The 15,391-nt window shown below is 46.8% G+C and overlaps 1 protein-coding gene across 1 annotated transcript; it reads right to left on the bottom strand.

The window, feature by feature from the left end:
* Window positions 1–284: 284 nt before the first annotated feature.
* Window positions 285–3,475, bottom strand: tlr18 (toll-like receptor 18; the record flags this gene model as incomplete). The annotated part of the gene is made up of 3 exons (XM_080541148.1): window positions 285–776; window positions 1,184–2,363; window positions 2,493–3,475. The coding sequence occupies 3 exons, from the start codon at window positions 3,473–3,475 to the stop codon at window positions 285–287; spliced, it is 2,655 nt and encodes an 884-aa protein (XP_080397274.1).
* Window positions 3,476–15,391: the final 11,916 nt, after the last annotated feature.

Below are 15,391 nucleotides of genomic sequence, written 5' to 3'. Positions count from 1 at the left end.
TCCTCTATAGGCATGTGTTGCAATAGTAGTAGGCTGGAGCTTCAAAAGGTGGAAGTATAACCAGCAGAGAGGCTCCACTGCACGATACCTGTCAGAATATCTCCCTGGCACCTGGCTTGTTTTCCAGAGGGAGTGACACAGGAGATCCCTTTTAGGCTGTTTTTGTTTTTTTGTGTTGCCTTTCAGCATCTGTCAGCGGGGACCTTGGCCTGGGCCCCCTTAGGGAGATTGTGGAGCAGAGGCCAGGCCAGAGGCTTGGATGGTGAGACTTACATGACAGAGGATCATGCCACAGCCACAGGAACTGATATCTGACCATAAAACTCACATGCACTCCTCACCGATAGACTGTCTGCCTCCGGTGGAACTTCTTTGGCGAGGTCCGCTTCTTCATCTAACCTGGACACATCTTGTTCAGGCTTGCCAACCCCCAGGGGGAGCTCTCTTACAGACTCAGAATTTACTGAGGGGAGCCTGTTGCTCCTGGCACTGAGAGTCCGCTCTCTAGTCAGGATGGGTTTGCCCAGAACGCTCCTAAGCTGTGCCCAGAAGAAGGTCTGCTGGTTTGCTTGCTGGGGCCACTCCAGGTATGTCTTGGTGCTCAGCATCTTCTTGAGCTTACAGTATTTGCTAGGAAGGGATTCAGGATCGATGGGTTCTTTAACTACCAGAATTACGTCACTGAAGGTCTTGCCGATGGCTCTCTGCTGAGCAAAGTAGAGCTCGTAGTTGCACCATTCACTATTCACAAAGTGGCGGGAAAGCACAAAGATCACCTTGGAATGGAAACAAAATTTAGAGGAGGATTTTTAATTTTGGGGGGTAAATATACAGTCATCTTTATCTCAAAGCAAATATTTATTATTTTATAATATACTTGACATGTCGGGAATACACTTGACAAGTCAGGATCTTATCTCAATGTTGGATAGCTGATTTTATGAAGGAAGCTAGTACCAGCGGCTTGTGTGAACAGGAATTGTTATTGCAATTTCGACTCATGGCCACAGGTGAGCCATATTTCATGTGTCATTAATTTAACTGTCTTGAAACTAATTATAAGGGCTTTATACACTCAACTAAAGATTGGCCACACCCTTGTTATGTCGTTGTGCCATTAAATGAGTCTCACACCAGCTGTTAACACTTGTGAAATATTTAACTTGGTCATGTGGGCCCTTACCTTGTGACTACACTCGATGTTATCAATGATGTTGTCTATGATCCACTTTCCTGGCATGAAGTCTCTCTCATGGATACACAGGCGGTAGGGAGGCTTGCTGTTCTCCAGGCAAGGCAACAACTGGTCCCTCACCCAGTCGGCATCAGAATGGCTGTAGGAAATGAAAGCATGGAAGGAATAGATCTGTGACTCCCCTGTCCCTTCTTTATGGGTTCTGTATTTGGCTCTAATGATCTGGTATGTGGCTTTGGTGTACCAGGGAACGTCAAAAATGTAGCAGATTAGCATAAAAACTAGAACCACAGTGGCAGTAGTGGCCACACAGATGACGATGACCAGTCTGACATCGCAGGCCACACGACCTGGTAAGTAATTCGCCACGACTGTATTAAGCAGGTTCTCTGGGTAGTAACACTTGTAGTTCTCGGGCCAGTCAGTTATGTTGACCTTCCCCTTGGACATGGTGTCCTGGATGAAGGTGTGGAGGTCGCACGTACAGTGGTAAGGATTGTTCCCTGAAGTCAGTCGAGACAGCTGGGGCATGTCCTGGAAGGAGCCTACGTTGATGATCCCAAAGGAATTCCCATCCAGAGACAACGACTGCAATGAGGAACTTTTCCACCCAGAGGGGATGAACTTGATCTTGTTCCCACTAAGCAGAAGCTCTTTAAGGCTGGTGGTTTTCTCAAAGTAGTCTATGTTCAGCTGGTCTAGGTCACAGTATGAGAGGTCCAGGAAATGCACCGTGGTGGGAAGACACTGTAGGGCACCACTCACGAATCGGTTGTGGTGAGCAATCACTTGAGTGATGTTCTGCGTCCAGATACAGTCACGACTCTCCGCAGCAGACCCCAGCCGGTTGTAGCTGAGATCGATTACCTGCAGCTGCTGGAACTCCTTTGTGAGGGAAGCGAAGTCTTTCAGGCTGGCCAGAGAGTTGCGGCTGACATTAAAGGTACGCAGATGTGGCACAGTGCCCTTATAGTTGCACTGTTGGTTGAAGAGGAATTTGTCCAGCAGGCGGTTGTTTGTGACATCCAAACGCTCTATGCTCTCCATGTTATACCAGGCATCGCAAGGCACACTGTTGAAGTTGACGTTCTGGATGGACACCAGTTTGATTTTGTTTAACCAGGTGAAGCGCCAGTCGAAACGCAAGACGTCTGGATTACTGATATCACTGAAGAGTAAATGGAAATAAATTATACAAATTATAAACAGCTTCACGGTACATGCATTTGATTACCTACAGATCAAAAAGATGCAATTATATGATCACACACATTTCCTAGGATTCATTTAGGCTTACCTAAGATCCAGTCTATCCAAGGAAAGCTCTGTCACGCTGGAATTCAGGCCACTATCCACGAACGTGGGCGATCGAGCAAAGTCAATGAGTTGAAGTCGTAGCCTTTTAATGGGGGCGACTTGTAGATTAACCAGAGCCATCCTTAGAAGGTTTTCATTGAATTTTCCTCGGTAAAAGATGAGCTGATCCACTGTAATGTCTCTCAAGCCTCTGAAAATGTCCTCATCTCCCATGTAATACGTGAACTCAAAGACGTTCCGGAATCGGATGACACTGAAGGTCTTGTTGGCCAAGTCTCGCAGCATCAAAGGCAGGGCATTTGGCATCTGATCTAGAGCCATGTCAAACCCAATTCTCCTTGTCTGGACGGCCTCCAAACTACCAGGTTCATAGTAACTGAGATCAGATGCAGTTTTAATTGCAAAACCCTGTAATTGGATGTTCTTCAAGGCCTGGAAGTCCCCTTTTCTTAGACCCTGGAGGAGGGAACCTCCCATAGATAGAGTCTGGAGGTGGATGAATTTGGAGAAGACGTCAGCCAAGGTTGCCTGTTTATAAAGGTTATTCGACATCGAGAGACGCCTTAGATTAGAGAGGGGCTGCAAGGCTCTGGCAGGGATTGCCTGAAGGGAGTTGTTAAAGATGTCAAGGTGCTCCAGGAGGGGGTTGTACTGAAAGGTATCGTTCTCAATGAAGGAGATGTTGTTGAACCGTAAGTTAAGGACACGAAGACGAGGGAGGCGTGAAAAGTCGCCGACGCGGACAGCCTGAAGTTCGTTATACGAGAGATCCACATCCTCAAGTGAAGAAGGGAGGTGCATCCATGGAACACGATCCAGTCGCTGGCCAAGGCAGTCTGCAGAGAGGCCAGAGTTGTAGATGCGACAGGGGCCTCTCTCACCGTTTGTCGTAGGAGATGGCAACAGTGGTGAGGTGAGGACTCCAAGAAGTAGGGGACTAAACCACAGAAAACCCTGCATCATTGTTTTTGATCTGTAAAGGTATGTAAAAGTATAGAATTAGTCAAATGTAACAAATGGCAATTAGGGCTGTAAAGTATATTAGATTAATCAACTAATGCAAAGACAAAGATATTGGTTTTAATCAGATTAATTGTACAGGGCATTTGGCACAGGGGGTTAGGGGAGAAAAAGCCAGTCATTAACATCTTTAAACATTTACATTTTTACATGTTAGTAATTTAATAGATGTGTAAGTAAAACCTTTGATGAGAACAAGTGCCATTGGCATTCACAGTGCTAGAGAAAGGAAGAAAATGAGTAGTTAGGTGTTTTTCAGGTAATGTGCAATAGGGTGTTTGCGGGTGGAGAATCCTGGGAGCCCAGGTGTAACCTAAAGAGAGAGGTCTTTGGTCTACAGAGGAAGATAGGTAGCGACTCTGCCACCCTGAAAGTGGCAGGAAGCTCATTCCACCACTGGGGCACCAAAACAGAGAAGAACTTGAATTCTTTTTTCTTTTTTAATGTTTTTTTTTCTTCAAATCTCTAACACCTTTTTGTCAGTTATATCTCTATATGCTATTTACTCTACTTACCATCCAAACTGTCTCAGAGACACCATATTATGTTGAAGGCTGTTAGGTGGAGTCTTCAAAGTAGTCATTATCCAACCTTTTTATAAGCTGTGAGTTGTTATACTATTTCATGTGGGCACTATGTCAAGTTCTATTACCAAGGAGATGAGCATAAATATTTATGGGAACTGCCATCTTTGTTTTCTTCAGATCTCAAGTGTTTTTATCACAATCTACAGTATGAGCAGCTGTAGTTGACTCCAGGTTAATTCCTGTCAGTTAGTCAATGTCTTCCTTTTTCTCGTAAATATTGCCTTGCATACATACTATGTGGGCTTGTTTTGGAATTTAGTATGGGGGAAAGACCTCTCTTGGACCCTCAACTCCTCTTCCCTGGTCAAAAAGGCGCAGCAGCACCTATACTTCCTGAGGAGATCGAAGGAAGCTCAGCTCTCTCCCAGGATTCTGGCCAACTTCTACCGCTTCACCATTGAGAGCATCCTAACCGACTGCATCACAGTGCGGCATGGCAACTGCACTGTGTCCGACCGGATTAAACAATAAACAATAAATCAGTCATTATGTGTAAAAAACGATGTGAGGAATGTTGTATGCATGCTGTATCAGGTCTTGAGACATTACTATTACATGAGGGAGTTTCTGGGCAGTCTTGTGAGCCATGCTTCAGGGAATAGATACATATCCTGACTTGATTTCTATATCACAGTTGACACGCATTTCCCATTTTATGTTTTAATACAATGATATAAAATACAGACACCATGAATATGAACACATTAAGCTGAAGAGTCCAATCAGACGTAATAATAATAATAGTAATAATAATAATACAGTATAATAGTATATACAGTAATTCAGGACACCTATAGAGCCTAAGTTAAGCATATATAGTTAAGCATAATTATACTACTTGCTGCTATTTAGTTATTCAATATTGGCTGTTATTAGTTTGGATAGAATTAATTATTATTTCAGTGTTTGAAAACAATGGCAGTGCACCACCACGGTCAAAACAGTCTTCTTGCAGTAGATAGAGTTTCAGATAACAACCTGATAGCCCTCCTACGTAGTTTGTTTACAAAAGCAAAAATAAACTCTGTCTGTTGACTCAGTCCTTCCAGGAGCAAATGCTGTGCAAATCAAATACACCTGTGTGTATAAGTACACAAGTGTTTATATCTGCAATATGCAATTGATTGACTCCTGGGGGCCGTTCCACTAAAGGTGGATCAGTATATCGGCGATTGAAATAAATCAGGCGATCAGGCAACTCGGGATTGGAATTCAAGCCTCAGGTGATTCCTCAAACGAGGATCAGGCTTGTGTTATGAGTGTTCACAGAAGACAGGCTTACAAATCTTCGATATGGGCGCGTGCACGCCGACATAAAGAGCCCCGAAGAGTCGATCTGTCGAAATGAAGATACTCCACTCTGCAGGGGTCCTACATTTGCGCAGCATTCCGAATTATTGATCTTTATGAAGACGGAAAAATAAGATGTAAAATAGTGCAATACTGCCGCAATTAACAAGGTGAGGGAAATGGTTTGGCAAGAAATTGCTGACCGATTAAATGCGTAGGTCATACTAGCCCTAGTTATTGTTATATGTTCATATTTTAATAAATGAATATTTACTACTGTGGTGATATCAGCAGCAGGCTTAAATTGTCTTATCGTCACGATGGCCTAGTGGTATCGACTGCTGCCGTGGTATTTATTCGTCTTTTTAAGACGGTGGTTCGAATCCCTCTTCGGACACACTTTTTTATTGCATTTCGTTGTCTGAATCTAATCTAAAATCTCATCTAAAATATAGTAATAGTAAGTATATAGGCTATAAAATGATGGTGCAGGCTAATTTACAAGAACTGACACGATTACAATGGTGTTTGAAGCCTTTCTGAGTAAATTATGTTCTTAAACTAGACCCTGGATTTGGCATAGATAATTTTTTCTTACGATTACTGATGGATAGATGATTCACTTAGACATATATATATATGTTGTAAATCGATTTGCATGAAGGCTTCGGTTAAATGTAAAAAAAAAAAAAAAAAAATCACTTAAATCAAGTCTCGAACACGCAACCTTTGGAACTCTAGCTGTCTGCCTTAACCACTGCGCCAGCCAGACCACTGTGATGACAGCAATGCAAGTTGAAACAATTTCCCTTTTTTTTTTACACTCTTTTATTTATTGATCTATCGATCTATCTATCACACTTTAAAAATATCAAGTTATCTATCACACAATCAAACTATCTATCGATCGATCACACTTTCAAAATATCAAATTAGTATATTGTAGTGACTACATTATGGGTTCATGTTCTCCTCTTACTGTTGGTTGTGTAGTGGGAGGGAACCAGTTCTGGCACTAGGGGCAGAGGGGAGGATTATTAACGTTGCACCTTCCTGTTTAGATACACGAGTTTTGGTAACCATTTTCTGGTCCTGTACTGAGAGTACAAGTTGTTGTTTTGATTAAACAGTTATCATTACGTTGCCTACGTCTTTCCTTTTTCCTCCGGCACTACACTGGTGACCCGACGTGGATTTTTGTTAACGTAATTGTGTACGAAAACCAGCGACGAACATTACAATCCTGCAAAATGTCCGGGCGAGGAAGACGTTCAAACCAGCGGCAGCCATCACCATCCCCTGTCAGGGTAACGCGTGGTGCGCACACTCCCACTCTCAAGCTACCAGAATTCTGGGACTCAACGCCTGCTGCATGGTTTGCTATTGTAGAGGCACATTTCAATAAAAGTGACATCGATGACGACGACGACCGGTACAACCATGCTGTGGCAATGTTGGGCAGCTCCACCGCGGCTCGAGTGGTAGGTTTTTTGTCTGCTCCCCCGACGACGAACAAATATGAGCGCCTCAAGGCCCTGCTTCTAGAGACATTTGAACTGTCCACTGCGGAGAGGGTGCGTCGCCTATTTGCCATGTCGGACTTGGGTGACGAGAGGCCTTCTGCGAGCATGGAGAGGATGCTAAACCTGCTCGGTACAGAAGACCCCATGATCCTCTTCACAGAGCTGTTCATGCGCACATTGCCAGCTCAAGTTAGGATGGCGCTGGCCAACACCGCCATCATGGAGCCCCGCGCCCTGGCCAGGGAGGCGGACCGGTTCGTCTTGGCCATGCCTCAACGGTCCCCCGACCTGCTCGCTCCCGCGGCCGCCCCGCCACCCGACCGTCGCAGGAGAGCGAAGGATGACGCCAGACCTTCTGGCCAGCAGGGTAACGCTGCGGGCCATTGTTTCTACCACGCCACTTTTGGCGCCAAGGCCAAACGGTGCCGCTCACCCTGCACCTTCGGACCGACGGGAAACGGCGGGGCCGGCGCTCAGTAGTGGCCCTGAGCGCTGGCGTCACCAACAGGCTGCTCTTCATACAAGACACCGCCTCTGGTCGCAGTTTCCTTTGTGACACAGGTGCCCAGTGGAGCATCATTCCGGCAGAGAGATCGGATATGGCGAAGGAGGAGCGTGGTCCGCAGTTGGCAGGCGCGGACGGCACACCTATCTGCTCTTACGGCACTAGGGCGGTGGACGTGTGCTTCGGAGGGCAATGTTTTTCGTGGGATTTTGTCATAGCGGCTGTCACATTTCCCCTCCTTGGTGCGGATTTTCTGTGCGCCCACAACCTGTTGGTGGACGTGGGGAACAGGCGCCTGGTCAACTCACAGACTTTCGCTTCATTCGCCTGTACGCAGGGGGAGGCGGTCTACAGCGGGTGGTCCAATACGCTCGCCGAAAGTGACCAGTACCTTCGGCTGCTCGCCGAATTCCCCGACCTTACCAAGCCCACCTTCTCCGCGCCCACGGTGAAACACGGAGTGGAGCACCACATCGAGACCGAGGGGCCTCCCCTCCACGCCAGGGCCAGGCGCCTCAACCCGGAGAAGCTGGCCATCGCCAGGGCGGAGTTTGCGCATATGGAGCAGGTGGGCATCGTTCGGCGCTCGAGCAGCCCCTGGGCGTCTCCCCTGCACATCGTCCCTAAGTCAGACGGCGGGTGGCGCCCATGTGGGGACTACCGCCGCCTCAACGACGCGTCCAAGCCTGACCGCTACCCGGTCCCACATGTCCAGGACTTTTCAGCGAACCTGGCAGGCAAACGCTTCTTCTCCAAAGTGGACCTGGTACGGGGGTACCATCAGGTGCCGGTGCACCCCGAGGACGTCCCTAAGACGGCCGTAATCACGCCATTTGGGCTCTTCGAGTTTCTGCGGATGCCGTTCGGCCTGAAGAACGCGGCGCAGACCTTCCAACGCCTCATGCACTCGGTGCTCCGGGACCTACCATTCCTCTTCGTCTACTTGGATGACATCCTCGTCGCAAGCACCACGGAGGAGGAGCACCTGTCCCACCTCCGGGCCCTTTTCACACGGCTCAGCCAACATGGGCTGATTGTCAATCCGGCGAAGTGTGAGTTCGGACGGAACGCCATCGACTTTCTCGGGCACCGGGTCTCCGCAGAGGGGGTGACCCCCCTCCCCTCGAAGGTAGAAGCTGTCGCTGCTTTCCCGCGCCCCAGCACAATCAGCGAGCTCAAGGGGTTCATCGGGATGGTAACCTTCTACTATCGCTTCCTCCACCACATCGCTCACATCCTGCGGCCTCTGTACGATGCCCAGAAGGGCAAGACTCTGAAGCAGCCGGTGGACTGGACGGCGGAGCGTGTCAAAGCCTTTCAGGACACCAAGGCGGCCCTGGCCCGCGCTGCCATGTTGGCCCACCCCTCGCCCTCGGCACCCACTGCTCTCACCACGGACGCCTCTGACTTTGCTGTGGGAGCGGTGTACGAACAGTGGGTTGGGGACGCCTGGCAGCCTCTTGCATTCTTCAGCCGCCAGCTGTCTCCCAGAGAGCAAAGGTACAGCACATTCGACAGGGAGCTCCTCGGGCTGTGGCTTGCTGTCAGACACTTCCGTTTTTTACTGGAGGGCCGCGAGTTTACGGCCTACGTGGACCACAAGCCACTCACGCACGCCATGTCCAAGGTGGCGGAGCCGTGGTCCGACCGCCAACAGCGCCAGCTCGCCTACATATCCGAGTTCACCACAGACATCCAGCACGTTGCTGGGAAGTCCAACCAGGTCGCGGATTGTCTCTCCAGGGCGGTGGTTGGTGCGGTCCAACTGGGTTTGGACTACGCGCGCATGGCTGCAGACCAGGCCGCCGACCCCGCCGTCCAGGCTCTCAAGTTGTCGGACACAGGACTGCGCCTAGAAGAGGTGGTTTTCGGTGACGCAGGGGCCACGCTCCTGTGCGACGTCTCCATGGGTCAGCCACGACCGGTGGTCCCCGCCAACTGGAGGCGCCCCGCCTTCGAGGCGATACACGGCTTGTCTCACCCTGGTAGGAAACCGTCCTCACGGCTGGTGTCAGAGAAATTCGTCTGGCATGGGCTCAAGAGGGATGTGAGGGCCTGGGTTGACACGTGCATCGCCTGCCAGCGCGCCAAGGTGCATCGACACGTCAAGGCCCCCCTGGAGCAGTTCTCTGTGCCTGAGCGGAGGTTCGATCATGTAAACGTGGACCTGGTAGGGCCGCTGCCCCCCTCGCACGGATACACCTATCTCTTTACCATGGTGGACAGGACGACTCGCTGGCCGGAGGCAGTTCCGCTCTCCTCAACGACAGCCCCCGACCTGGCCCGGGCGTTCATCGCGGTGTGGGTCTCCCGCTACGGCACCCCTGCTGATCTCTCCTCTGACCGTGGCTCACAGTTTACTTCAGAGCTGTGGGCAGCGGTGGCGGAGAATCTGGGGGTCAAGCTCCACCGCACAACCGCCTATCACCCGCAGGCGAACGGGCTCTGTGAGCGTTTCCATCGATCCATGAAGGCCGCCCTTCGAGCCAGCCTCACGGACAGCGACTGGCTTGACAAGCTGCCGTGGGTCATGCTGGGGCTCAGGACAGCGCCTAAGGAGGACCTCCAGTCGTCGTCCGCTGAGCTGGTGTTTGGACAGCCGCTGCGGGTCCCCGGTGACTTCATTCCCAAGTCAACGGAGCCCTGGTCCGCCGCCGCTCAGCGCGCCTCCCTGCTGGACAGCGCCAGGACCTTCGTCCCGGTCCCGACTACGCAGCATGGTGTCCCTACTTCGAGGGTGCCCCCGGAGCTGCACTCAGCGAGGTTCGTTTTCATTCGTCATGATGGCCACAGGACTCCACTACGTCCTCCTTATGACGGGCCTTTCCGTGTCATCGAGGCCGGAGCCAAGAACTTCATGGTTGACATGGGGGGTAGGCCTGAGTGTGTGTCCGTTGATCGCCTCAAACCGGCCCACTTGGACCTTGAACTGCCCCTGGACTTGGCCCTGCCACCGCGCAGAGGCCGGCCTCCAGTCCTACCTCCCCTGCCGCGCCCTGGCCATTCCCCCCTCCGACCCCGACAACCCCCCGCAGCTCGCGAGCCCCCGGTCGTCGCTGCCCCCCGTCCTTCCCTGCAGGAGGACGTGATGGGCGATGTCACACCTCCTCCCGCACCTCCTGACTTTACCTACGATCGTAGGGGCCGGGCCATACGCCCTCCTCGCCGTGAGGATTTCCAATATTGAGGTGAACACTGGGGGGGCTGGTGTAGTGACTACATTATGGGTTCATGTTCTCCTCTTACTGTTGGTTGTGTAGTGGGAGGGAACCAGTTCTGGCACTAGGGGCAGAGGGGAGGATTATTAACGTTGCACCTTCCTGTTTAGATACACGAGTTTTGGTAACCATTTTCTGGTCCTGTACTGAGAGTACAAGTTGTTGTTTTGATTAAACAGTTATCATTACGTTGCCTACGTCTTTCCTTTTTCCTCCGGCACTACAATATCAAACTATCACACAGTCAAACTATCTAATCTATCTATCTCGTGTGAAGTGGGAATTAATATTTCCTAAAAGACACTTGATGGAACTGTCGTTCGGGATGTAGTTTCCGCCTGTGAGCCTTTTTTGACACACATATTACTTTAGCCAGTGTTTTAGCCTGCTCGCGACCAGGCTAATTATATCTGACTCAGAAGGAGCTCAACCAAGCAGCGAATTATTTGAGCCACATTGATGGAACCGAACGCAAGCTAACATTATCGAGGCTTAGAACTTTATCGAGGCTTAGAAGATAATCCACCTTAGTGGAATGGGCCCCTGGCCTTAGTTTAGTCTAACAATCAACAATACATACATCTTATGTATAATCTTAAGTATAATACATCTTGTTAAAACAATTTACCTGCGTGTTTTATATATTCATCTTCCGTCTTCCAAGACACCCACACATAATCTACGCCTCACAAAATCACAATACAGTATATTCAACACCAATTAGTATTATATTGGAGATAGATCTATGGAGATAACAGGGAAAGTTCAACAACATGTGAGGAGGAAATACGATGGCTAAAAAATGATCATGAGCATGACTCACCGGTTCACTTTTTAAACAAACGAATCCTTCAAGCTTGTCCTCTGATCACCGCATAAAGCCACACGTGTTGACGCACTGAAACATTATCTCCACAACAACACCTTTTTCTAGGGGAGGAGTATCCATTGATAAGCATCGCCCCCCTCTCTGGCGAGAGGTGTTGCAATTGAGCTATCCTGAGAGCAACATAACCTTCAGGGATCATCATACCTTGGCATAGTCAAGAGGAAATGCTTCACTATAGTATTTTTTTGCGCAATAATCAGCCTCATTGTTAAATGGCTGTCCACAGGCACTGACACACTCTGACTCCAAACCTCCCACTTCTGCTTATTACCTTGCTTGGGTGATGTCGACCTGCTGATTTCAGGGTATGGATACGGCTTTCCGGGGGAGGCTGGTGGAGGTAGGAATCGAAGGACGGGCTCATTGTAAGTCCAGTGTTTCCCCTACCATTGCCGCCCCCCCCCAAGAAAGAGGAATTGGGTCATTTTTTTAATACGGTGCCTTTTCCGTCCCCAGTACTAAATCATGTTGTATTTTGTCTAAATTTGGACAAATACTAATTCCATTAGGTTTTTCATGTATAGTCAATTGTTATTTATTATGAATACAATTATATGGGCTTCTAAGTTGTTGTTTTCTACATTTTAAAAGCTTTGGTTAAAGATGTAAATTGGATTTTGCATGGGATTTGGGATGTCCCCAGTGTTGTTCATTCAACTTAAATCCCCAAAATAACTATTAAAAACATATACATTTCCAAATATTTTATTATTATTTCATTTTCCTGATCAATATCTATTGAAATCAAATATTGTTTTTATCAACAACAAAAAAAATTTGTACAAAAAATTAAGGTTTCGCTTACAATATTGCTTGTCCCTGCGATCACTGTCCACCCTGTTATGCTGTGTTAATGTCCCTTTTAAAAGAAAAACATATTTCTCAATCACATCACTCTCATGAGGTGACATCACATCAGTGGAGGGGATTTCAAATGTGGTAAGCTGTGTGATTTTCTACCTCTTTTACCATCAGATTTTTATGTTTTTATCCAGTGAGTTTAATGTGGTTGACCATAACGTGTCCACCCTGTTATGCCTAAATATTGAGGAGATCAATCAAATTGAATAATTTCAAAAAAAAAGTATTTAGTGCAAATTAGATTCCTCATCAAGTATTCATGGTCATTCTAGGCATTATGCTAACACAGGCAGGCTAAAGGCTAACTTTAACTCAAAATGTCCACCCTGTTAGTGTCCACCCTGTTATGTGTCCACTCTATTCTGGAGACACTCGCCCTATTCAACTACAGAGGGTATTCTAAATAAAATAAAATGTAGGTGCCTGAGCTCGACCACTATGTTTTTCAGCAAGCTAGATATGTCCTTTATATAATAGAACATTAAAATATAGATAAATCAAACAATTTATTTTTCACAAGTTATGAAGTCCAAATGGCACCGTATTTAAAAAATGACCCTTCTGCCCCATTCACGTCATGCAAGACTGCATGAGAACAATGCACACAATGAAAACGTATTGCTAACAGAAAAACACATTTGTTTCTGCGAATGATCAAGTGACGTGTCTGATGTTTTCACCGTTTTAACAGTGAGGGACGGATGATCACTTGAATGACAAAACATTTCTGGGACAAAAGCTGTGAGTGTGTAGGCCTACAAGGAAGAGTCGCTTGACAGCTCTGTTCTTGAATGATGGTGATTCATTCTGTACTTACGGATTGATCACTCTGTCTAGAGTCTAGACCTTCACAATTCGTCACACAATAAGCACAGCTCACACCATGAAAGCTGCAAAAGTTGCACATCAGCTTTAGAGCTTTGTTCTTTGTTATGTGTTGTGTAACATTGTTAAACATCTATTTGTGGACCCCGTGATTGACTCTTATGCTTATATTTTCAGGAAATGTGGTGCTATCAATGTCTCCCAATTGAGGACCCCAATTGAAATAAGCCAGTGGCTTTCTTGGGTTTTTATCCTGTTAGTTGACCTTGTATGTAATATGTACTTTCATGTACCTACTTCTGCAAATCTTCTAATAAAGTTTTCAATCAATCAATCAATCCCATTATTGCTAATATGAAAAGAAACATTTGAACAAACCATCCCAAAACAATTACTTTCTGGACTCACCCAAAGTCTTTTGAGACAAGATGATGCTAGGCAACTGATCTTCAGAACTGTTTTGTCAGTTATGACTTCGCAAAAACTCAGTAAGTGCTGAATCACTAACCTTTTCCTGTCTGAGTTTGTGCTCAAGAAATGTGGTAGTGGGAGTCATTCTACCAGGTGCTTGCATGTCATCAGATGTTTTTTTTGGGTAGCTTGCTTGAAGGATCGTGGGAGGGAAATGTTCTAGGACAGTCTTGGGAAATCACTGCAATCATCGTTATTTGTTATTGTCATTATTTGTCAATATCTGACTTGTAGTACTTTAACAAATAATGAGAAAATGCTATACAGAGAGAGAGAGAGAGGACTAAGAGAAACTGTCTGGGCAGCTTGGATTCCCATCCCATGACACTCACAACACATGATTAACCACACCGATCATAATACTGTACATAGGACGTAACAGTATGTCTTTCAATATGGTTGTTTTGCTTTTAATCAGTTTGTTGCTGGATCTTACGGGTAGTGGTGGCCTAGTGGATAGTGAGTTAGACTGGTGATCAGAAGGTCAGTTCAGTTCAATTCCCACCTCGTAACACCACCACTAGTGTGCCTTTGAGTAAGGCACTTAACCCTGAGTTACTCCAGGGAGACTGTCCCTGTAATCTCTAATTGTAACTTGCTTCGGATGAAAGCGTCTGCTGAATGGTTGAAATGTAATCATGATTACAGAAATAAAATGGCGAGGCATACAGTAGTATGATAAGCTCCTCTGTCGTTTTAGGTGTTGTTCTGACTGGCCTATCCAAGCCAAGTTTCCCTTCGACAAAAACATCTATCAGCACGGACGTTGTGACCGGAAAAAGTGCTGCGACAGAATGAGCTGGCAGAAATTGAACAAGATCTCTTTAATGTAATCTTTAAAGCAATGTCACTACTGACAATGAAGCATCTCCTTGAATAACCCAATGCCAGTTTGAATAGGGCTTGTCTGGACATTTTCTATGGAAGGGCAATGTCAATAGAATTGTCCCATTCTCTGAAAAATGTAAGATCATAATGTGTTTGGTTTTTTGTGTGGGGATGGATTAGCATTAAATACTGATGGAGAGAATTCAAGTTCTATCAGATGCATCATTTCAAATCATTTGTGCATGCTTTTTTTTGCCTCATACTCTTGAGTCATACTCCTGATTTGCTTGGCATTTGCACCTGGGGAAATTAAAGTTTCAATCCCTAATTTATTTTTGAACCAAATGGCTGTTTAGGTATATAAAGTCGAGAGATGGGGCTAGGGAAATGAGACTACTCTCAAATTCATAGGCTGAGGCCTGGAAGCAAGGACAAACACACCATAATATTGAAATCATTCAGTCAATCAACAGTCTCAATTCTTCATGGCATTGATTCCACCAGATGTTGGAAATATTCTGAGATTCTGGTCCATAATAACATGATTGCACCACGCAATTCCTCCATATTTTTCAGGTGCATTTTCAAGCTGTGAATCTCCCGTTCTACCACATTCCAAAGGTATTCTATATTGGATTCAGATCCGGTGACTGGGAAGGCCACTGAAGAACACTGAAGTCATTGTCATGTTCATGAAACCAGTTTTAAACATGGTGCGTTATCATGCTGGAAGTAGCCATTAGAAGATTGGTAAATTGTGGCCATGAAGGGATGCACATGGTCAGCAACAATTCTTATAGGCTTATAGGCTGTGGCATTCAAACGATGATTGATTAGTATTAACGGGCCCAAAGTATGGCAA

Source organism: Nansenia antarctica, assembly GCF_963989245.1.
Source record: "Nansenia antarctica genome assembly, chromosome: 10".
In the NCBI taxonomy this organism is placed as follows: Eukaryota; Metazoa; Chordata; class Actinopteri; order Argentiniformes; family Microstomatidae; genus Nansenia; species Nansenia antarctica.
This window is presented reverse-complemented; position numbering and strand designations above follow the sequence as displayed.